The sequence below is a fragment of the Chamaea fasciata genome, unplaced genomic scaffold (genome assembly GCF_029207755.1).
Source record: "Chamaea fasciata isolate MVZ Bird 193981 ecotype frontalis unplaced genomic scaffold, bChaFas1.0.hap1 SCAF_7, whole genome shotgun sequence".
Taxonomy (NCBI): Eukaryota; Metazoa; Chordata; class Aves; order Passeriformes; family Sylviidae; genus Chamaea; species Chamaea fasciata.
This window is the reverse complement of record NW_027094092.1, coordinates 15,613,600-15,635,501: the sequence shown is the minus strand read 5'-3', so window position 1 is coordinate 15,635,501 and position 21,902 is coordinate 15,613,600. Positions and strand designations below refer to the sequence as shown.

The following is a 21,902-nucleotide window of genomic DNA, read 5'->3' as shown; positions in this document are numbered from 1 at the left end:
CTGGGGTGCCCAGCTGCAGATCTCAGTGGGTGCCCCTCTCTGAGATCAGCTCTATCTCACAGGGGCACATGGGGATGCAGAGATGGGCAATGAGTGAGCACAGAGCTGCTCAGCAGCCCTGTGCCCAGGGAACCTGGGGGCTACTGCCTGACCTTCTCCTCTGGAGATCCCAGATAACAATGCATGCAGTATCCATTCCATCCTCAGCAGTGCCCCCGTCGCAGGGATGTTGTCCAAAAGCCAGGGCACAGGGACAGCTGTATTCTCCTTCCTAATCTGAGAAGAAACCAAAAAGCATCCTACTCTGCAAGGCACCCACATCACCATTTTCTCACCTGCAGGGTTCTCCTTGGTGCCCTGTCCTGTGTGGGAGCCAGTGGTGATGGGGCACTGCAGAGAACCATGCTCACGCTGCTGTGATGCCTTCACATCCAGTCTCACTTTCTGCTCCTATCTTAGCACTGTTTGGAAAGAGAAAAGGATCCCTTGACTCTCAGACTTTGCAATGATTTCAGGGTCTAGGAGATCATGCCTCTTTGATTTTTTTTAATTTTTTTTTATTTTTCCCTTTATTTTTTACCACCTTCTTCCTGTCTATGACCCCTGCATCACAGAACAATGAAAAATAGCCTGAAGTGAGAAAACATTGCACTGTGGAGGCCTTTGTTACTGACTGCAACAAAAACAGGTAATGTGGCAACGCAGTGTCCTTTCTAGACCTGGTTCCCAGCCACCCTGTGAGCTCTGCAGGTCTCCCCCCACTCTGAATCCCCACATGGCAGAAGTGGTCCAGTGTGGTCCTCAGGACACATCTCTGATCCCTGCTGCTTAAAACAGTGCCGTTCAGTGCAGCTCAAGCAGAAAAGGACAGTTTTGTTGGGATGAAAATCTAGCTTGAGGTCCTGCTGTTTTTGCAGGTAAACTTTCAAGGCCTGACCTCTGCCCACCTGGATGCTTGCTCTCTGGACAGTAGTGACTCCAGGCTGCTAATTCAGACCTGTAGGCATTACTGCAACATAAACTGTAAATAGTCATAATAATAATTAATAAGCATGCTGAAACAAAAACATTCTCTGTTTAATTAACATCAGACTTCAGCAGCTTTATCTTGGGGTCAGTGGCTACTTTGTTGGCACTCTGCCTTCACACTGTGCCTTACCCTCTGTGGCTGGGGCAGGTAAGTCTTCACTGTGCAAATGGGAAAGTTTCTTTTTTGCTCAAGCTCCTACCAAATGACTCTGAACCAGCATCTTGCAGACTGCATCTCACCTGAAAGTAAGGCTACAGCCAAAGAAATAGCAGCCTGAGAAGTCCAGTAACTATTTTTACCTTGCTGTGGATAGTCTGAGTGCACCCAGGGATAAGAAAACAAGAAGTGGAAAGGTTTTGAGTGGTCAGGCTCATAAAATAACTCATGGCTTGAAGTAAGGAGCTGGTAGCACCCTGGGACAAGGGACAATGTGGCCTGAAGGAGCACAGGTCTACAGGTTCAGGAGCAGGGGGTTTCCTGCAGGCTGCAGAGCCTCCTCAGCATAAACCAGGCACTGGCTGCCGACACCCAAAAAACCTCAGGTACAGCTGGGGAGCCATAAGCATTAGGTCCTGAGTACCCACCTGCATCCCCTAGGTGACAGCCAGGTTTCAGATGGGTGCTGAGCAGTGCTTGGGTAAAGTCTCTGGGGCAGGAGCTCCGTGACTCAGCCCCCTCATGTAAGTGTGTTCCCAGACAGGGACACGGCACTGGCCACACTGAGGCAGCTGCAAGCTGGCAGTGAGCTCCAGCCTTGCTCATGGCTCCCTCCCACCCCACTTATCGTGGGGACTGAAGGCTCAGCCCTTGACCCCTCGCAGGCAGATGAGGAGGAAAGGCATCCCCTTGGGCTGTGTCCCTGGTGGGAGCAGGGTGGGCGTTCGCCTGTCCCATGCTCCATTCTCTGCTGCTTTGAAGAAGCACATCTGTAATCTTTATGAGGCCTTGGAGATAGGAGCATTCCATGTACATGTTAAACCACACTGGCCATCTGCTGCCCTCTCTCTCTGCTTTAGCCCAGATCCCTCCCCAGTGAACCCAATCCGAGCTGCAGCCATTGCTGTCTCAGTGAAGATTTACAGGGATCGTACCTGCCAACAGTGAGCCAGGTAAATTCAAGGTCCTGGGCTCCTTGGGAAGGAGGCAAAGAAGGGGAGAACAGTGGAGGGATGCCTGTGCTGGGGAGCCTGGGAAGCATCAGCAACCAAAAGGATGACAGGACAAACAGATGAGCAAGGCTGGCACTTGGATATCTCTTGCTTGGCTTCAATCTACCATCATCCTAATGCTCCAAGAAATGCCCTGCTCTGCTGCAGGGATTTTGGGGAAGTGTGGACTGGAGAGGCCATCAGAGCTGGTGCCAGGATCCAGGTGAGTGTGTAACTTCAGGGCTCTTGTTGCTGCTGGTTCTGAAATGGATGTTAAATACACAGAGCGCACATCATGGAGGGCAAAACAGGGAGTACAAGGGAAAAGTAAGGGCTCTTGACATCTGAGCTGCCCGGCCTAACTGGGCTCTAGGTCCAAGCTGGACACTGGTGGCTGCAGAGTCATGTTCCAGCAGAACTCAGCCTGGGCAGCAACAAATGGTTTGGGCTTGCCAAAACGGGGCCAGGACAGGGGTGCTCTGGCAGCCTGGTGTGGGCAGGCTGCACCGTGGGCCGGCCATGCCCTCTCTCTCCATTGAGATGCAGAAGATAGGGCTGCTGCCGCCCATGTACACCAGGGATGAAGAGCTACATGCAGGCTCTTGCAGGATCAGGCTTCCTGATGGGGATCTGCCGTCGTCCTGGCTTTTTAATGAGCACTCCTTGTAATCAGCCCTGTAAAACTCAGGGTGGGGAGCTGTTACTGATTAATGTCCGTTGTCTCCAGGGAAAGTGGAGTGGGGGATCTGCCGGCAAAATCAGCCTCAAAGGAGCTGCAGAACAGCACGGTATGGCAGAGGTACACACCCCCACATGTGTGTGTACCCATACACGTCCTCTGGCTGCCTGGTGTGAGGTGCCATCACCAACCTGCCCCTGCCACCACGTCCTTTGGTCTCTGTGGGTTCTCAATGTTCTTTGCAGCCGCCTGCAAAGTGAGAATGATAGCAGAGGTGCAAAAGTCCTTTCTGGTGATTAATACATCATGTGTACAAAGACGGTCTGTGGTAAACGGAGGCTGGAGCCGGGATTAATTGCATACCTTGAAGTGGAGAGATTTATGTAAGGAAACAGACTTGGCGGGCTGCCCTGCTCTGGGCTGTGTTTACCTGCCTGTGCCTCCCCACACCTGTTGTGCTGCAGCAGCAAAACATTATTTAATAACATTTGAAGGAAGATCTTAATAGTCATGTGTCCTCCCTGCCTCGCCCCACCTCCCCAAGTGCTGTGGCAAAGCTCAGCCTTGCTTTGTCAGGATCCTGGGCAATCAGTCTGTCCACTCCCCACCAGAGCTCTCCTGCAAGGGGCTGCCCTGTGGCACCCTTCAAGCACCCACCGCCTAGGATGAGGAGGGATGGGATGGCTGCAGAAGATGGAACAGGCTAATGCTGAAGGCCAGACCCTGAACTGATGGCAACCCGAGTAGTTCCCCACCAAATCCATGAGCAAACCAAGGTTTCTTCCTCTTGAGCTTGAAAACACTGGCTGGACACACAAACATTTGCATGCATGCAGGACTGCATGTGTATTTGTGGGTATATAAATGTAGGAACATCAGAGTTCAAAATGTTCATAATGACCATTCAAATGAGAGACAAATAATGGGTAAAACCCTGTTCAGAAATGCTTTGAGTGAGGCTGTTTCTTTAAAGGGATTTGGCTATTAATTGAAGTTCGTTTGTTAATTTGCATACTTATCTGCAAGGGACAAGACTACAAAGGGCCCCATGGGCCTCTAAATGGGAGCATGTGAAGCTTTATTTCTTACCAACAAAGCCTCTTGGTGATTATAAGCAAATGAAGGAGCACTAAGGACTTTTGGAGGAGGACAGCAGAAACTTATCCTGCCAGTTGGAGAATGACCTCACTCACCAGTGCTTCCCTCCTAGAATTACAAGCCCTAGACTGATCTCTAGTTTTCTCTTCTTAAGGTGCTGGCTGTTTCACCTCCTCCCCTGCTGTCACAACAGGTGTGTGAGCCATGGGATGACCACTCCAAGCTGACAGCATTGCCTGCCTGAGAAATGCCAACCCCAGCAATGAGCCACCACCACGAGCAAACCCTCACACCCAGAGCTATAAACTTTACCCTTGAACACCTCCAAATCAAAACCACCCAGCATCAACCCACACCGTGGCAGTGTGTTAAGTGCAGGTGCAGTTCAGAAAGTGGCATTGGCTTTTCCTCCTCAGCCTGCTGCAATGAGCCAAACCGCAGCACGAGGTGCATCCTGCTGCTGTGGAGAAAGCCACACTGGTGTTTGCAAGGATGTCAGCCTGCTCCAGCCAAGCAATCCCAAATATAAGCACTTGGCGCAAGCAGAAATGGGAACACCTTCCCTTTCCACTCTCCTCCAGTGGCAGGGATGAATAATCTGAATCCCAGTTGAAGTCATGAAAAGGCATTATAAGAAACTAAGAAATCATTGCCATCGCTTCCTGAAAGCAAGGACTCTATTCCGTCCTGTGTCGGTACAGCACTAGCAAAGCTGGAGTTTGCTACACAGGCAGGAGAGAAAACAGAGGGAGGTCAAGTGAAACTCTGTGCATAACTACCCCATGGTTTTACACTTTCTCTTCTCCCACAAGGCAGGTGAATCAACTCCTTTTGGCACCACTAACCCTGACTGTCCCGATCCTGATTCCCCTCTGCATTATTAAAGGAAAACACTGGGGTTTGGGTTTCTTTTTACCCCTGCGAACAAAGTTCAAAGGAGCGGCTGAGAACTCTCCATTTCAATATGAAAAGAGCAGGGGAACTGTTTTCCAGGGCCCAGCCCCCGGTACAAACTCATCCCGCCTCATTTCACCCGATAATCTCAGTGGGGGGCTCTGGAGGGGGATGGCCGGGGACAGGGGGACAAGGTTCTCCAAGGTTAATCGCAAACTGCTGCCGCATTCATCGCAGCCGTGCCTGATTGATGGGCACCATTAATCACTGCCCAGAGAGGCTGGAGGTAAGGCAGGAGCAGGGGAAGGAGGGGGGTGGCGGAGCTGTGGGGACAGTGAAACGGTGCCAGGACTGGAGCTGGTGACATCAGACCAATGCGGGTTGGGAGACAGAATGGCCACATCTGTTCACCGACAGGAAATACACATGGTAGGGCTTCTTTCAAGGAACAGAAGTGTATCTGCCCCGTCACTTGCCGTGTCATATATACGTGCCCTCCTGCAAAGCAAGGGGCAGGAGTGGAGGCAGAGAGGAGAAGATCTCTCCAGCCTTTTAAAAGTGCCCCTGGCTTTCAGTGGGGAATAGGGATTGGGGATTCTGGCAAGGAGGAGGGCTCAGGGCAAGGTAGGGGTGGGCTTGTCTTGCAGCCATAAGGCAATAATAGATTTTTCATCTTCTTTATTGACTGAAATGGCTCTGAGGTTTTTACAGAAACAGTGAAGGCAGTAAAAGCCACCCAAGTGAGGTCAGATGAGGAGCTCGTGTGGGCGAGTGACTCCATTTGGAGAAAAGATACTGGCATATGCATTTTTTTATCGTTCCTGACAATTTAATATACTCTTTCTTTCATACTGACTCAAGCTGTTGATCACATTTCTAAGCAGGCTGAGGGTGTGCCTGTAGTAATGAAGTGTGCAGCAGTGTTACCTACCTGGCTGCAAATGACAGCTGGGACTAGCAGCAGAGCTTGACACACTTCAATGGGACCTGTTGCATTACAGAAGCTTCTCGTGCTTTGCACTGTGGATGTATGAGCCTGGCTTGGGCATCTGTGCCAGGAGGCTCAGGATGATTTTCTTGTCCCACTGCAATTGCTTCTGACATGGAACAACTATGGCACAACTCATATTACTAAATAATGTGACAGTTCTTATTTGTCTTCTTCATCCCACCTTCTGCTGCCTCTTGCTTTGGGTACAGGAGTCAGTGCCTTGAGAACATGTACACACACCAGTCCTTCTCCTAACCTCTTGTCCAAAGCAATGAGAAGGAAAGCATGGTTTTTAATAGGAATATCCTGCAAGTATACTTTTTTTAATTGTTTCCCTTTAAAGAGCTGGTGTGACATTTTCAGTTTTGCTCTTGCAATGTCAAAGCCAGTGTAACATTTAACTCCTATGACCACTAAGACATGAAAAATATATTGCCCAGATTTTGTTGGATGCATTTAGTGTCATTTCAAAATGTTTCAAGATGAAGGGTTGATGCCCAGTTCATGAGGCTGTGGGCTTTTTCAGTCTGTCCCATACTCATCAGGTGTGGTGACCACCAGCAGGGAACTGAGGCCTGCCTGTTTCTAATGCTGCCTCAGAGGGTACAGATGTGGTGCAAAGGCCACTGGAAGCTGCTGCAACCTGGATTTCAGTGAACTTTGGGATTGAAAGTTCAGAGATGACTTCTGGAATGGGGGGAAGTGCTTCAGCCTCCATGAGCACCCAGGTATATAGGGCAAGAGGCAACTCCTCTACCCGTGACCACCTAAAGCTGGCTACCACTGACGCATCTCCTCACCACAGACCCACCTATGGATGTTGGGAGGGTCAGGCATCACCCAGGGGCGGCTGATCCCATGTCAAGCAGTCATCCTAGGGCAAGCAGAAAGAATTGCTCTCAGAAAATGCCTCTGGTCTTCATGGGCTGGTAAAATAGATGAGTAGTCAAGTGACTAACTTAAAGTAGACACCGCACTCCTAGCTGGCCGAAGGGAGGTGTTTGGGCTGGATTTTTATCCTCTCCCATTTTACCCAAGAACGATTCTTTCACCAGAGGCTGTGGACTTTCAAACAGTTTCTGCAACATCCAGCGACAAATAAGAAGAAATCATCAGAAAATGTGGTTTTCGTTGATTGTATATTATTCTTTCCATAACTAAGGTTGTCAGGCTTGTGGACAGGGTCATTTTTTTTAAGTGTGGCCACCTCTGATCCTCCAGCAGGGCTCTGTAAATCTGGGATTATGCTGAATTAGTTTACTCTCTGACAGCTATCTCCTCCCAGCAGCACATCTTCCTTTCTCTGCTTCTGGCCATGACTGCGTTTAGTTCTTTCACAAAAAGCATCTCTCAGCATTAGTTTCCCCTCAGAGAGTGAATCATCAATAGCTGCATTACTTTAAACGTTTATTTTAATCTGAATTACATTCCCTGTGTTGACCAGCATTATAAGAGATGTAAATCCCAGTTCAAGTGAGAACCATCATTTCTCAGTTGCAGTGATTCTGGGCACTTCCAGCAGGGTCCACAGCTCTTGGAGACCTAAGGAAAAATTCAGGAACCTGAGCTTAGGTAGCCTGGGTGAATACATATCCATTGTCATCTCCAGCCAGCTTTTACTTCGGGATCTTACTACTACCTAATGAAACTTGCCTGTTGATCTGCATAAACAGGGATGAGGGTGTGCCAGGCATCTCAGAGCAGGCGGCTTCTTTGTGTGAAGGGAGGCATGGTCCTTGGGTCTGGAAACATCTCTAAGTTGTTTTGCCATCCTTGGTGCATGTTCCAACGGCAACATTATTGTAAAACAACTTTGTGTTTACTTTGTGTACAGAAAAGATAAAATCAGCATTTATATGCAAACATGAACCAACAAGGAATTTCAAAATCCTGCCATTTCACTCTTCTGAGAAGAAGAGCCAGAGTTATTGTGTAACCAGAAACATCTGAAAGCTGGGGATTTTCTGGGTCTAAATTCAATTTAGATTATAGGGGACTAATTTAGGATCTGACTGTATCACCTTGGGCAGCCAAAATAGGATCTGAAATACATGGAGACTAGGGCTTTGGCGTGAAGAGTTCTCCATTTTGGACAACCTGGGGCACTGTGTGGATCTGTGCTTTCCCTTTTTTGAATAAAGCTGGTGAAGTAACACAAGCCAGATGCTCAGCCAGGATGAGCCACCTGAGCCCACTCTGATATCCTTGTTTGCCCTGGGGAATAGGGGGTGCTCATGTGTCCATCCTAGACCTGCCTTTCCAGTGTGCACAGCGGGAGCAGAACTCAGGCACAGCTGGAGCACTGGCACATCTGCTTGTATGTCAAGGCCTGAAAGCATCAGGCATGCAGGATAAAGGCTTTTACTGGCATTTCAGAGCTGGAGCACTGTATTGAGCCACAGTGCATTTACGATTGCTCAAGCACACGTGCCAGGCTGGGGGCACTGGGAAATATGGCAGACAGCAGAGGTGAAGCCCCCGCTGGACCGGAGACCTGGCACGTGACTGAGCTCTGCCAAAGCGAGGAGGGACTAAAAAAGATGGATAAACCAGCAGGAGCTGAAGGGAAACATGCAGGGGGGAGAAAAGCCAGGAGAGACCCCAGGCACAACAGGATAGGCTGTGAGTAGGCTCATGATGCACAGAGCCCAGCAAATGTTTTTTTCCTCCCCTATGAACATCCCCAGAGCAGGCTGTGGATGGACATTTGCTCTTCAAAGGCCCGTGTGTCCACATGCAAGTGCCCTTGGCTACCCCAACTTCAAGCCTGGCTCTGCCGCTCCTATGGGGCTGGCTGACATGGGCATTTAAATGAAATGGAAATAGGGATGCACTCTCTTTTGGGGTGAAATCCACATCTCCACCTCACTACGGGATTCTGGGCAGGCTGATCGACCCTGGTGCACAAGCCACTTCCTAATAACTCTCTCATGCTCATTCCCCTGGCGCTAGTGGGGCTGGAAAAGGAAGCACCTGCCCCAGGGCCAGCGCTCTCCGTCCCAGCTTCTACGCACCCCTCGCCTCGGGGTTTATTTACCCAGAGGCGCAGGGATAAATGGGGATAAGAAGGTAGAAAAGGTCATCTGGGTGGTGGCCACAAAGGGGGACATTGTGCCTCCAGGGAGGGGGTGGAAACGCCCGAGGAGTCGGAGACACGGGGGCACTTTGATGCCGTCTGGATGAAAGAGGGAAGGGATGGGAAGAGAGGAGGGGGAGCAAAACAGGGGGAGGGGACGACACCAAAACCCAAAAGGCAACAAAACCTCTCCCAGCTGGGACACAAGTCAGGATGGTCGGTTTATTTAGATGGATAGAGCCAAGCACAATGTGGGGCAGCCGGGGGCCACCCTGCCCCTGTCCCTCACCAGCCCTTTCAACCCCTTCCTCCCCGCTCCTCCCCTCCCTCCTCAGCATCTCACTTTCTTCCATATTTTCCTTTTTTTTTTCCTTTGCTCCCTGTGCTCCACCTCCCACTTCCAGGTTTCTCCTACGGTGAAAGCACTGGAAAAGAAAGTGGGTTGATGTCTGATGCAAAGTTAATTTTAAGTAGAGATGGGGAGGGGCAGGCCAAAGGCACTGGAGAAAAATGGGCCTGAGGAGGACCCTGTGAGGAGAACCCCTCCCTGTACATAAGCCATGACGTCTGTGTCTCAGCAGAGTCGTCTGGCCCCCAAGCTGTGCACTGCAAATCCTACAGCAGGGCTGAATCTTGGGCAGAGAGCCGTCGGGGCTGTTAATGCCACACAGATCCTGCCTTCTGAGATGTTTTAAGGAGCATATTTTGAACATCATGGCTACCCCCATGGCTGGAGGAGTTTGGGGACAAGCTGCCACACACATCCACACATCTGTACCTCTGCTTTTTCCAACCTGCTGTTTTTCAGCTGACCACCTGACTTTTCCTCATGCTGACTTGCTGTCACTTTGTTAAGGAAGAAGCAAAGCCCAGAATTTTTTTGGTAGCTCAAATGTCATCACTGCACTTTGATGTATCTATAATCCACAGGTACCTTAAAATGAAATTTTAAACTCAGTTGACCCAGAGTTCAGCAAACGGTCTGCTGTACATTTTGAGCATGAAGAAATTTGTCATTCTCAATAAAATGTTCAACATTTTGGAATGAAAAATCATTGTGTTCAACAACTCCCAGAATGGACCGTTTTCCAAAGCAAATGCTTCACTTCTAAAATCTTTCTTATTCCCTGCATCTGCTTTTTTACAAAGAATGGTCACAAATCCTGTCCCCCCAAACACGCCAGAAGAAAACATCATGTCAGCAGGCTGTGTGGCCTCATGCCCCAGTCTGAGTCCCCAGAAGCCCTCTCTCTCCAGCTTTCTGCTCCTTCCATGATTTCTGCAATGAGTGCACAAACACATCCTGTGTCCTGTGCCCCAGATTCCACCAAGGAACATGATGCTGCCCTTGCTTTCTCCAGCAGGTTTTACAGCACAGAGTAGGTTGCTTATGATTTCTGCTAGGCCTGAAGGAGTGCCCAGAGGTCCCTTTAACAAATTGTGTGTTTCTCTTTAACAGCAAGACTTGCCTGCCGGCAAGCATTAGCACTCTTCAGCATCATAAACAGTCAAATTCAGCTTACACCACGTCTGAACTTGGCTTAGGCACTAGTTTTTCTGCCAGTACATCACTGTTTTCAACTCCAGTCAGCACTGTTTTGAAGTTATTACTGTCTGGTGGCTGGGGTTTTTTTGGTGGTGTATGCATCCTAAATGAGCTTTGTGGTCTTCCCACTTCAAAAGCCTCTCTGCTCTCACCTCCCTTTACTGGCTGTCCTCTAGCAAGACCAAAGACCAAAGGGTATGAACTATCTCAGCAGCATCCTCGGTCTGTGCAGGGTGCAGGGATGCAGCCTGGGGGACACTCCTGGGAGCTGCTGGAGAGAGGGTTTGGGGAATCAGGCAAGGAGATGGTGCAGATCTGTGCTGGTTCACCCAGACCCAGTTCCCATCCTTGCCTCCTTTCAAATCAGGCCCAAATGCAGCGTGGGCTGCAAACTTAGAGCTGCTTGAAGCACATCTCACCCTCTCCATTGCGCACTTTCCTCTGGTGTCTCCTGGGTGAGGAGAAGAAGACACAGGAGCACCCTGGGCACTGAATCACGTGCAGGTGTTTCACTGAGGGGACCAGTTGCTTCCAGTGATACCAGCTGGCTTTCCTGTGATAAAAACAAGGCCATGCTGAAGGCAGGCTGGTGCCAGGAGAATGGGAGTCAGCAGCCTGTGCAGAGGGCTTTGCAGGTACTCTGCTAGTAAGGGGATGATAGTTTTTACTAAGACTTCTAAGCTAGGCTTTTATTTTCCCAGTGTGTTTCACCTGCTTTTTCTGTGGATGGTTCTGCCAAAGTGATTGTGGCTCCTTTGTGGAGCCTTCAAGGAATTGTACGTAGGAAACAGAGTGAAAGGGAAAATGTGTTGTAGTACGCAACACTTCCTTACTAGTATTTAACATCCTGACAAAATTCATCTTTTCTACAAAAAAAAAAAAATCTTGAAGTGCTTCATTCAAGGGAAAGATATTTGCTGTGTTATAAAAGTGTCAACATTTCACTTACAAATTGGTCATTCTTTTGGCAGTGACTTTAACAGAAAATTCCCCTTGGGGCTATCATGCCTCTTTGTTGGTTTCTCTTCCCCTAAAAAAAAAAAAAAAAAGGCAAAACCAAACAACTTAAAAAGCAAGCACAATTTACTGGGTCTGGATGACTGTTGTACTGCAGGCTGTAAGTGCTGGGGCTGAGGCCAGGAGATGAAAGGAGAGAACTGAGGCTTCTCCAGCAGCAAAGTGGATGCTCACAGGTCAAAGCCTGAAGCACTGCCCTGGTCCCTGCAGCCTTACCACAAGTTTCTCCTTTTCTGATGTTTATGCTTCTGCTGTTACAAACATCTATCCATAAACAAAAGCATTTATGGAAGGGGAGGGAAGGGTGTTGCAGACCAATATTTGGAATCATTTCTCTGTGCTTCTTGCTCTGATCTAATGCACTATGCTCTCCACTGCTGACCACTTGCTTACACTCTCTTCTCCTTTCCATTTCTGTATCTCTACATGTTTATTTCTCTCTCGTACAACAATGGTGATGGCTTTGGCAGATAACAAATGTCTGTCTAGTTTTGGGTTTTTCCTGCTCACCATGTGTGGATGGTGGTGTTGGAGCCTACCATCTGGCTGGGGTTTCTCTGAGGAGCTCTCTCCTGCCTCACCTGTAGCACAGCTGAGATAGGGCTTGGGAAGGTCACTTCATTTATTCTTTTGCCACCTTGTTGTGCCCGGTGACAAAAGAGAGGTGACAGCAGGAGTAAGGGGGCAGGCAGTGACCTGCAGAAAACAAGAATTTAGTCATCCTGATCTGAACAATGATCTCTGTCTGACTGTAGCCTCTCAAGAACAGGAGAGACTCCCAATTTAATTTACAGCAGAAATCTCAGTCTCTGATGTTTTTGCAATACTTTCCCTAAGCTAAAGGATGCTGATGCTCCTGTTCAATCTTCCCTTCTTGAAGATGGTGACAGCAGATGTGCAAACCAGCCCCTCTTATAGAGAAGGGCCTTGACCATGCCTTACCATTATTCTGAGTAGATCTTTATTATGGGAAAATAATCGGTGGAAGAAAGTACTCAAATACAACAAAAAGACTGAGAATCTGTAAGTGTAAAACCCCCTCCATGTTCTCAGATTCAGCCACAGGAACATCCACTCACTTCTCCAAAGAGCAAGCCTCAGGGACTGACTTGAGGAGACCTGCAGTGAGTCCCAGGGCTGCTCTGAAAGCACCTGGCAGAGCTCCTCTGTTCCTGTGTGCCAGAGTGTGCACAAAGCTCCAAAGGAGCTGGGCGTTGATGGTGTCCCTGGAATTCTCAGTTATTTGTTATACTGCCCGATAGCCTCCTTAGGGTGTGACATTAACCTGTGATTACACCTGGTGCTGCTTTCATTTGTTAGTCCCATTATTCCCAGGCATGCCTTTGGCTAATGCTTTGTTTCATGGCAGTTTCTGGGAAGAAAATCGAACCCTCCTTGGCCAATGCCCAAGCTGGGCAAAGCCAGGCCAGCTCTGCCTGCCGTCAGCTGTGCAAGGGGCTGCCTTTCACTCCTAGCTATGCACCCTCCCAGGCTGCTGGCCCGCATCCAATCCAGATAAGAAATGACTGAAAATTGTTGCTGTTAGCAAGCTATTCTGTGACCTGCATAAAAAGAGTGAAATGACCTCGGGACTAGTCTCGGCACACAGCCGTCTGCCCACAAACCGTGGCAGCCGAAAAGCTTTGCTACGCAGACCAAAGGCTGGCAGGACAAGTATTTTCTTGGCGGCTGCTCCTCACGGATGGGAGGGGAGGCAGCAACAAGCTGATTCGCGGGAGCTCGCCTCGCTGCCTGCTGTCCAGTAACAAGATCTTTATGAAGTGTTAATGTAAATGTGAGTTGTTTTACACTGAAACCTATCGTGGGCTATTTTCTGCACGATGATCCGTGGTAAAGAGGGTATTTACTGGTGATGTCCTGCGGTGGTAGGAACAGGAGAGAGCCCTTTTCCCCTGGTCTCTTATCTCCTAATGTTCTCTTTTCTGTGGTGCTGGGCTCTTCTGAAGCCACTCTCCCCGCAAAGAGGACCAGCAATGCCATTCTGCCATGGGGATGCTGCAGGGCATCCTCCTGCCTGTTCCCAGGTCTTCCTGTGGTGTACAAGCCTTCAAGCAGGCTACACAGGCCGTTCCTTCAAATTTATTTTTAGTAGTATGTGAAGAAATTTGGAAGGAGTTTAGCCATGGGACCGAAGCTGAGGTTGCCCAGGAGGGACAACATCATCATTTAAACACTACCGGGCAATGATGCATGGGACTATTTTAACCATGTACTGGGCTTTAAGTGCTTTGGGTAACAAGAAAAGCTTCAGTCCAAGCAACAAAAAAAATGCCAAGGAGGGGACCGTGGTTGAAAACTGAAGGATTCTTTAGCCTGGGGATAGGGGCAGCTAATCTTGATGCCATTCTGCAACTTGTTTCTGCTTTATTAGCCATGTCTGTGGCATGTGAAATGCTGCTTGGGAAGATGGAAACCCACCATCGGTGGATGGAGATGTGAGAGGTTTACAGAACTGTGCTCTGTAGCTGCACATTGACAAGGTTGTGCCCCCTGGAATCCCCAGCCTTTTTTTTTTTTTTTTTTCTTCTCTCAGAATTCCTCAGCATATTTTCTTCTGCCTGAATCTGCCTATCTGACTCTCCTGCAGCCCTGTGCATTAGGTCTGGGTTCGTGTCTTGCTGGGAGCTGGGGTTTCCATTTTAGGCGCTGAGTTTCTAGTTGTACATCTAAAGAGAAATTATGTTCTCATCAGAGGCATTCCCAATCCCAGCCACAAGTTCCGTGTAGCAGTTTAGGCAGGCACCCAGGCTTCCTGGAATCCCTCACGGCAGCTCTTGGTTGATGGCAGCTAACCCAGACACTGAGGGTCACATCATCAAGTGTAGCTGGTTCCTCCAAGCAGGGGAAGTACCTGGATGAGACAGATCTGCTGTCACCCCTGTTGCTGACAGGTGACTGTCATGGTCAGAGGGCTTTCATCTCCAAGTGTTTGAACTATCATATATTTTACATAAATGGAGCAGAGTTCTAGGTGTGAGTTTTTAGGGTCAGAAGTCTCCTCAACGGGGTTCAAGCAGTCTTCAGGTGGTGCAGAAGACGAGTGAGCTGGGCTGGCTGAAGGTACCCGCTGCAACTGCCACAGAGCCTTCCTTGCATCCTCTCTAAAGCTTCCTTTAAAGGGTGGAAGGATTCAGTACCCTTCTCTCTGGTGTAGCAGAGCACCCTTCAGCAGGTTGGTGTGAGAATCTGCTAATGACTTGTCATCATGACCATGGCTGGGGAAAGGAGTCCCTCTGTCCATCCTGTGTTTCTAAAACACACATACATCTTTTTTTCCTGCACCTTCTTCCCCTTCAACTGTTTGGAAGACTCATGATCACTGTGGGGTTTTTAAAAGAAAATTGTGCCTTCCTGATTTCCCTCTAGTTTTGACTGAAGCACTGACTGATAGCATTAAGGTAATGTGATGTTGACTAAGCTCTTCTTTTCCCCCCTAATATTAGTATTGCTTAAGTGAAAATTGCTTACAGTTGATACTGCTTCAAAGTTGCTGCAATGGTATCATGGGTGATCAGATGTACATGGTAACAATGCTGGGAGTTACTTGACTGAGAGCCAAATACTGCTTTTGGAAATACTAAAACGATCAGTTCACCTAAGGAAGGAAAACAAACACCCTGCCAAGCAGTAGTAACATGCTTTAAACAAATGCATTCTGCAATAAAAGGGCACTTGTGCACACCAATGCAGCAGTCCCGATTTCTAAACTGCTTGGAAAAGATGACATGATGTTGGTTTAGGCTGAGAATAAACATGTGGGAGTCTCTGAGTTTATGTTTGGCTAATTTTCTGGAGGTCACCTGTGAGGATGAAGCCCTTAAACTCTCCCTGGGGAAAGGTACCACGTTACTCCCCTATTCCACCAGTCCTCCCTGCTGCTGCCAAGCACAGCCCAGGTCAGCTCACAGCTCTTGCTCCTACCTGGGGTACTGAAGAGCCATAAAAGGTATAAAACCTTTTCAACCCAATTTTTAAGCACTTGAATTCCCTGTGCCTTTCAAAGGGACTGTTTATTAGAGCAACTTCTATTAGGGAATGAACTTGAAGCACAATAACTATTGCTCTTGATTGCAGGCTCCTAAGTGCTGCATGCTCTTAGAGCCTTCATTTTCCCATGGCTTGTTTTGGAGGGTTTTTTTTTTTCCTCTTTGAATGGACTCATGTATGTGGAATACCCTTACAGATCTCGATTACAGATCATCCACTGCATTAACTGAATCTGGAATTGCTGAGTGACACTCCTGAAAAATTTTACCTTCTCAGCACAAAGGCAGGAGAGATTATACATAAGGTCCCTGTAAAGTAGGTCAATTTTAAGAACCATTTCTGCTTTGTGTTCATTTGTATTCTACAGGCCAGCCCATTTTTGCTCCATTCAACTAACATTCACTAGAGCTCTTTAAGGGAATTAACAGTCTCTGCCATAGTTTTCCATGTCATCAGCCCTGTGGTTTTTTTCACAGCATTCTTACCTTAAAAGACACACAGTTTTTACCTCTGGCTCACCTCCCCTGAAGAAGGTGTTCAGCATGTAGTAATGGACAGAGCTTATGAGTCTGACTCTAGTTTCCAAGGAGTAATTCACATTTGCTTATTGCCTTTAGATAAAGACTGTACACACAGCTCAAGTTGGAATAGGACAATGTGGGACACTGTGGGTTACGTGTGGTTTTTAAAGGATAGCACTGTTCTTAGAGGTGCTGCTCCCCTGAATAAAGGCACCCCAACCTACCTCCTGAGAGCTGCTGCCAGGACAAACAAACTTCAGATACCCACTTCCTCTTTACCTTCCCATGACTCTCCCATCCTCCCAGGCAAGGGCAACACAGCCTCCTGCAGCTGCACCTTCTGCATGTTCAGGACAGGGGTTACAAGCACTGAGCCTGCCTTGTCTCCTGTTCACATCTGCAGCTCCCCACACATCTTCCCTGCAGGACCCACTCCAAGTGCTGAATTTATAAAACTTGAATGGGAGGAAAAGAAGTAAGCCTGGAGATTATGCTATAGCACTCCTTATTCCCATCTGCACATGAAACCTGGTCCAGGGAGAACTGCCTCTCTGCTGTAGTGCTTGTTACTCCCCTCTGCCACCCCTTCAGGCCATAGTTAAGTCACCTTGGGCAATTCTGGCCAACACATATCTTACAGCCCTGAAGCCATTTATAAATAGATTTTTATTTATAAAGTCAATTTACATAAAATATGATACTCTCTTAAAAACTGCATATGTACAACTTAAGAAATCCTAGCAAGTGCATACAAAAATGCCTTCAATAATCTTTTTTAAAAAAACTTCAGTTTTCAGAGAGGTGGACCTTCACACCAGGCAACTGAGACATCACGTTAAAACACAACATAACTTTACAGTCTTTTACCAAAGTGTTTGGAGAGAATAATAATAATAAAAAAAAACCAAACAAACACCTTTTCATCTATACCGTGTATGTTCCCAAAACATTCCAGCTGGTAGTGTTCAAGAACGAGTGGATAGGACCTGCTAAAAATAGAACCATCTCATCCCTTTTCTCTAAGATTTCTTGTACAAAAATAAGTCTTCATACACCAGTGTCCCTATAGGCAGTTCAAGTTACATATAAAATAGAATCTGACATGATAAAAAATTCCCTCCCCCTCCAGAAACAAGGAAGCATCAAGTGTTTCTAATTTCTTTTTTTTTTTTTCTTTTTTTTCTCTTCCACCCCTCCAAAGCAACACCAGACAGCAGCGGCGGGGGGAAGCAGGTTCGCTCGGGCATCCTCTCCGTGGGTCGGCAGCTCCCGACGGGCAGGCGGAGCCGCTGCCCCCGCGCAAGGAGCGCGACCCCGCAGTCAGCTACCCCAGTGCACTTTCCACAGCCAGAAGACGACGGCTAAACCCGGCGAGGAAAGCGGGCAGCGGGGCCCCGCCGGGGTAGAAGCCAGTACTTTCGAGGGGATGCTGCTGCCGCCGAGACCGCGGGTGCCGACGTGCTGCGGGCTGAGCGCGGCTGCGGAGAGACGTGAGGAGAGCCCCGGTGGGTTCGTGCCCGCCGCTCCCCCGAGCGCCGGGGGAGGAAGCGGTGCCCCCTCCCCTCCGGCTGCCCCTCACCTCCCGCCGTGTCAGTAGCTCCCCAGCCAGCTGGTGAAGTCCAGCAGCTCCCGCTCCTCGGGGCTGAGCGCCGCGTCGTAGCCGCTCTCCTCGGAGGAGCAGGGCGAGCCGGGCGCGGAGGAGGCGAAGGAGGGAGAAGCGGAGGAGTAGCCGCCGCCGCCGCCAACTTCCCCGACGGCCACCCGCCCGCGGCCGTCGGGGAAAGAGGCGGCGGCGTCGTGCTCGTCGAGGAGCCGCTGCAGGGCGCGGATGTACTCGACGGCGGAGCGGAGGGTCTCCACCTTACTCATCTTCTTGCTGGCGGCGCCGTGCGGGACGTGTTGGCGGAGGGCGGCGAAGCCCAGGTTGACGAGCCGCACGCGGTTGCGCTCCCGCTCGTTCCGACGGGCCACGGCGGCCGCCGCCGCCCCGGTGCCCGGCAGGGCGGCGAAGGCCAGGCGGCGCTTGCAGCGCAGCAGCTCGGGGGAGGCGGGCCGCCGGCGGCCGCGGGGTGCGGCGGGAGGCAGCGGCGGCACAGCCCCGCCGTTCATCGCCGGGCGGCCACGGTGGCGGCGGGCGGGAAAAAAAAAAATAAAAACAACCAGAACTTTTCAAATAATTAAAAAAAAATAATTCAAAACGAAATTTAAAGCGAAGCAAAGGAGGCGGGGGTGGGCAGCGCGGGGCAGTTCACCCCCATGCCGGTGTTCTCCCACCGCCGCTCCGCGCCTCTGCGGCGAGTCCCGCTGCCGGCCGGCCCCTTATCAACGCGCCGCCGCCGCCGCTCGCGGGCCCCCGCCGGCCGCACGCGCCGCGCACGCCGCGCCACGCGCGCCCGCCGCCGCCGCGCCCCCGCCCGCGCCCTCCCCCGCGCGCGCCCCCGCCCCCGCGCGCGCCCGGCGCGTGGCGCCGCCGGCAGCCGCCCCCCCCTTCCCACACACACACACACACACACACACACACACACACAAACAAAACACTCACACCGCCGGCCGCGACCCTGCCCCACTGCTGCGACCCTCCCCTCAAATCCTCAAATCGCCGCCGCTGCCCTGGCAGTTTTTAACATTTTATTTTAATTTAGTTCTTATCATTACGCGGGGGCGGGGCCCCACTCTCGCCCCGCCTCCCGCGCACCTCACAGCGGGAACTCAGGAGCAGCGCGCAGTCCCCGCTGCCCTAGAGATGAGGTGGAAGCCCATGGAGGCTCCTGTCCCTTCAGATGGGCCACCGAGCCGCCCCCTCCCCAAACCGGGCACCTCGCGGGTGCGGTGTGGGGCAGGCGGGGGCCCGGCAGCGCCGCTGCTCCCAGGGCTTTCCCCGCGGAGCGAGGAGTGCCGGCACCTGGCTGCCGGTCGGTGCTTGCCTGGGAGAGAGACGGGACACACCGGGGCTCTGCTTTGTTACACCCACCAAAAATGTATAGTAACAAAGAATTATAGTAGTGGCGTGGGTCGTCTTACCAACGCCGTTCTGCACAGACCAGCTTTTTGGGCTTCAATGGGAATTTCAGGGATAAAGGCATGGAGGCAAGAAGGAAAATGTAAAGCTTCTGTAGCTCGGGGGGTTGCAGCCCGGCTTCCCTCTGCCGTGCCAAGCAATCCTCCTTGTCTCTCCATCAAGCCTTTCTCCCAGCTCCGGTGGGAAGAGCAGCAGAGTAAGGTGCGTTCAAGTAGCTGGATGGAATGGGGAGGACAAAGGAGCTTCCTCTTGGAGTCCTGGGAACTTGTGGGAAGAAATAACATGCAGGGTATTTTGCTAAATAAACAGGGTGGATGGAGGGGGAGCTACATGAACCTACTGCCCTTGGGGCTGTGTCCACTCTCGGCTTCAGCACAGCTTCAGGGTGTGCTGTCCTTGGGGCTTTGCTCCTATCCAGCCTTTAAAAATAATAATAATAAAAAAAATAAATAAGAAAAAAACCACCAACACCCCCCCCCCCCACACACACACACACACACAAACCCAACCAAATAAACAAGTCCAACAGTGTGAGGCAGTTCAGTTACAGGGCTTCACTTTTTCGGGGTGAACACAATCCCATCTCAGGAAAATGCTCCAAGCTGGTGCCAACTTGGTGGCAGGGAGGTGTCATCACATTGAAAGTGCCAGCAAGGCTCTGCAGCATGGTTTGGATATCAAAGGGTCTGTATTCCCCTGTCTGCCCTGAACCACTTTGCTGCTGGTCCTCAGGTGTATCTAAGCCAAAAATGGTAGTTCAAAGAGCTATCCGTGATTCCTTGATGTGACACAGAGGGGGCTTTTTTAGTACCTGAGTGGGGTGTTTAGGGAGCAGCAAGGTTCCATTATGGTGAAAGAGAAATATTTTCCCTGGGGATCTGTTGCAATGGCGGTATCTTGAAGGAACCAGCCCCACTGCAGTGTCACAGGCAGCTGAGCTGAAATTCCTGACACTAAGGAGCCTGTGAGAACTTTGATTTTCTGGTAGTCAAGCATGCAGGGGCCTTAGCACCCAAATTCAGCAGCTCCTGAGACATCCTTGGCCATGCTGTAGACCTGGGGGTAAAGCAATGAGCTGCCCTACAGCTTCTCTGAAGGACTTGACCCAAGAGGAGCAGCTCAAGGCATGTAGCGCAGGTGAGACCGTTTTTCCTGGTGGATTCCCAGCAGTGCAGGGGAGCTGCTTGTGCCTGGGTTGGAGTGCACAGACTGCTTGCTCAGCTCAGGCCATGTCATGTACTTGTCTCCAGCATCTGCAAAACTGCCCTGGCTGGAGCAGGGGGCTTCTCTTGTGCTCACTGTCAGATGTAGTCTGTAGGGGCATTACTGCAGTGGAGTAATACTGATGTTCTTTTATTACCTGGTCTTTAATTTCTGTTGAAAACCTTTCTCACAGGAAAGGGGAAGCTGCTGCCCTTGAAACTTTTCAAGAGAAAGCCTTCTGTATCGAAGTGCCACACTCAAGAGTAATAACTGGATTTTTATAATATAAAAATAGCTACAGGGAAATTTTTTCATTAATAACACACACCAGTAAACCCAGTCTCAAGGGAGAGCATGCAGCCTCCAGCCACAGAGATTCCACGCTCAGCTCAGGGATGAACTTGACTTGTCCGAATTGGCTTCAGGGCTGCTGATCACGACGTTTGTTTCCAGCCAGATGTGGGCATCAGGTATGAGCCTGAGCACAATATACAGCAAGCGCTTACACTTTCCTAGCAGTGCAGCTGGCTCCCCAACAGTCTGCAGGAAGGTAGGTAGGTACATCTTGTGCTCAGATAAATGCAATCTCCTTTGAAATCTCTTTATAAAGTTAATGACTATGTAGGGATCCAGTAGAACAAGACATCATTAAACACTGTCTGTGTTCACAATCAACTTCCTGATCATAATCTGGGGAGAGAGAGCATCCAGCAATGTGCTACCCATCCCCAGAGAGTGGGGAGAAGAAATTCTCCTCTCCTGGAGCAGGTAAGGCAAAAATGATAATTTCATGTTTGGTGTGGACACCTTGCAGCTCCATGTGGCTTCAGCCAGTGTGCTGCAAGCTGGCCAAATGACGTTCTGGGAGAAGGAAAAAGGGCCTCTGGAAAGGGCCTCTGCACTACGTGTTAGTTCTTGCACCTGCCAAAGGTGAGAGCAAAGCACTGCCCCTGGCTTGGTGCATGTGTCAGCAGGAAGGCTGCAGATGGGCTGCTGGGTCAGTCCATGCATTACAGCTGGCTGACATGAACTTTTTAGGGTATTTTGCCAAAACTTTCTGGACTTCAGTGGAAAGCAATGGAGGTCCTGTTGCAATAAAGCTTGAGAGGATGAATGCCAGAAATAAAGGGTGGTGGGCAGTTGAGCAACCCTGTTCTTGGTGAGCCCATTTACCAGGCTGGACTGTGCTCACACTGGTTTTGCCAGGAGCAGGGCTACATGGGGCAGGGCTCGCATTGTGCCTTCAGGGTCTATCACCTCCACAGCTGGCTCCTGGGCAGTTATGGTTCTCAATTAGATAGCATGTGAAAAAGAAAAAATAATTTGAGTAGAGCAGTGTGCTTTAGAGCTATGAGTATGGTTCTTTCACTTTCAGTGGAGAAAGAAGTTAATTTGACAGGGAACTCCCTGTTTTCAGCTTAAGCTCTTTTTCCATATAATGTTTCTCTGGCTTGATTAACTATTTTTAATAACTCTTCTGACATTTTATTTGCTCATTTATGATAATTTAAAATTGCCTGAGAATCACTAGAGGATTTCTGAGACCCACTTTGAAAACAATAAAAAGTAAAGACGTGCTTTGGAAATAATATGATTTCTCTCTGGTTTTGTGTCTTCCAAGACAGCCTCCAGCCAGCCTTGTTTCCATTCACAGTGGAGTTGTATGGTGCAT

The 21,902-nt window shown here is 49.8% G+C and overlaps 1 protein-coding gene across 1 annotated transcript; it reads right to left on the bottom strand.

The window, feature by feature from the left end:
- Nucleotides 1–16,691: 16,691 nt before the first annotated feature.
- On the bottom strand, nt 16,692–18,285 carry ASCL2 (achaete-scute family bHLH transcription factor 2). The gene is made up of 2 exons (XM_066186868.1): nt 17,588–18,285; nt 16,692–17,486 (listed from the first exon to the last, which is right to left on the bottom strand). Exon 1 carries the CDS (start codon nt 18,115–18,117, stop codon nt 17,599–17,601), a length of 519 nt encoding a protein of 172 aa, XP_066042965.1. The 5' UTR covers nt 18,118–18,285; the 3' UTR covers nt 16,692–17,486; nt 17,588–17,598.
- Between the last annotated feature and the right edge of the window lie 3,617 nt (nt 18,286–21,902).

What these genes read in the sequence shown, in the direction of transcription:
- ASCL2 (XM_066186868.1), bottom strand. Translation starts at nt 18,117, where the DNA reads ATGAACGGCGGGGCTGTGCCGCCGCTGCCTCCCGCCGCACCCCGCGGC.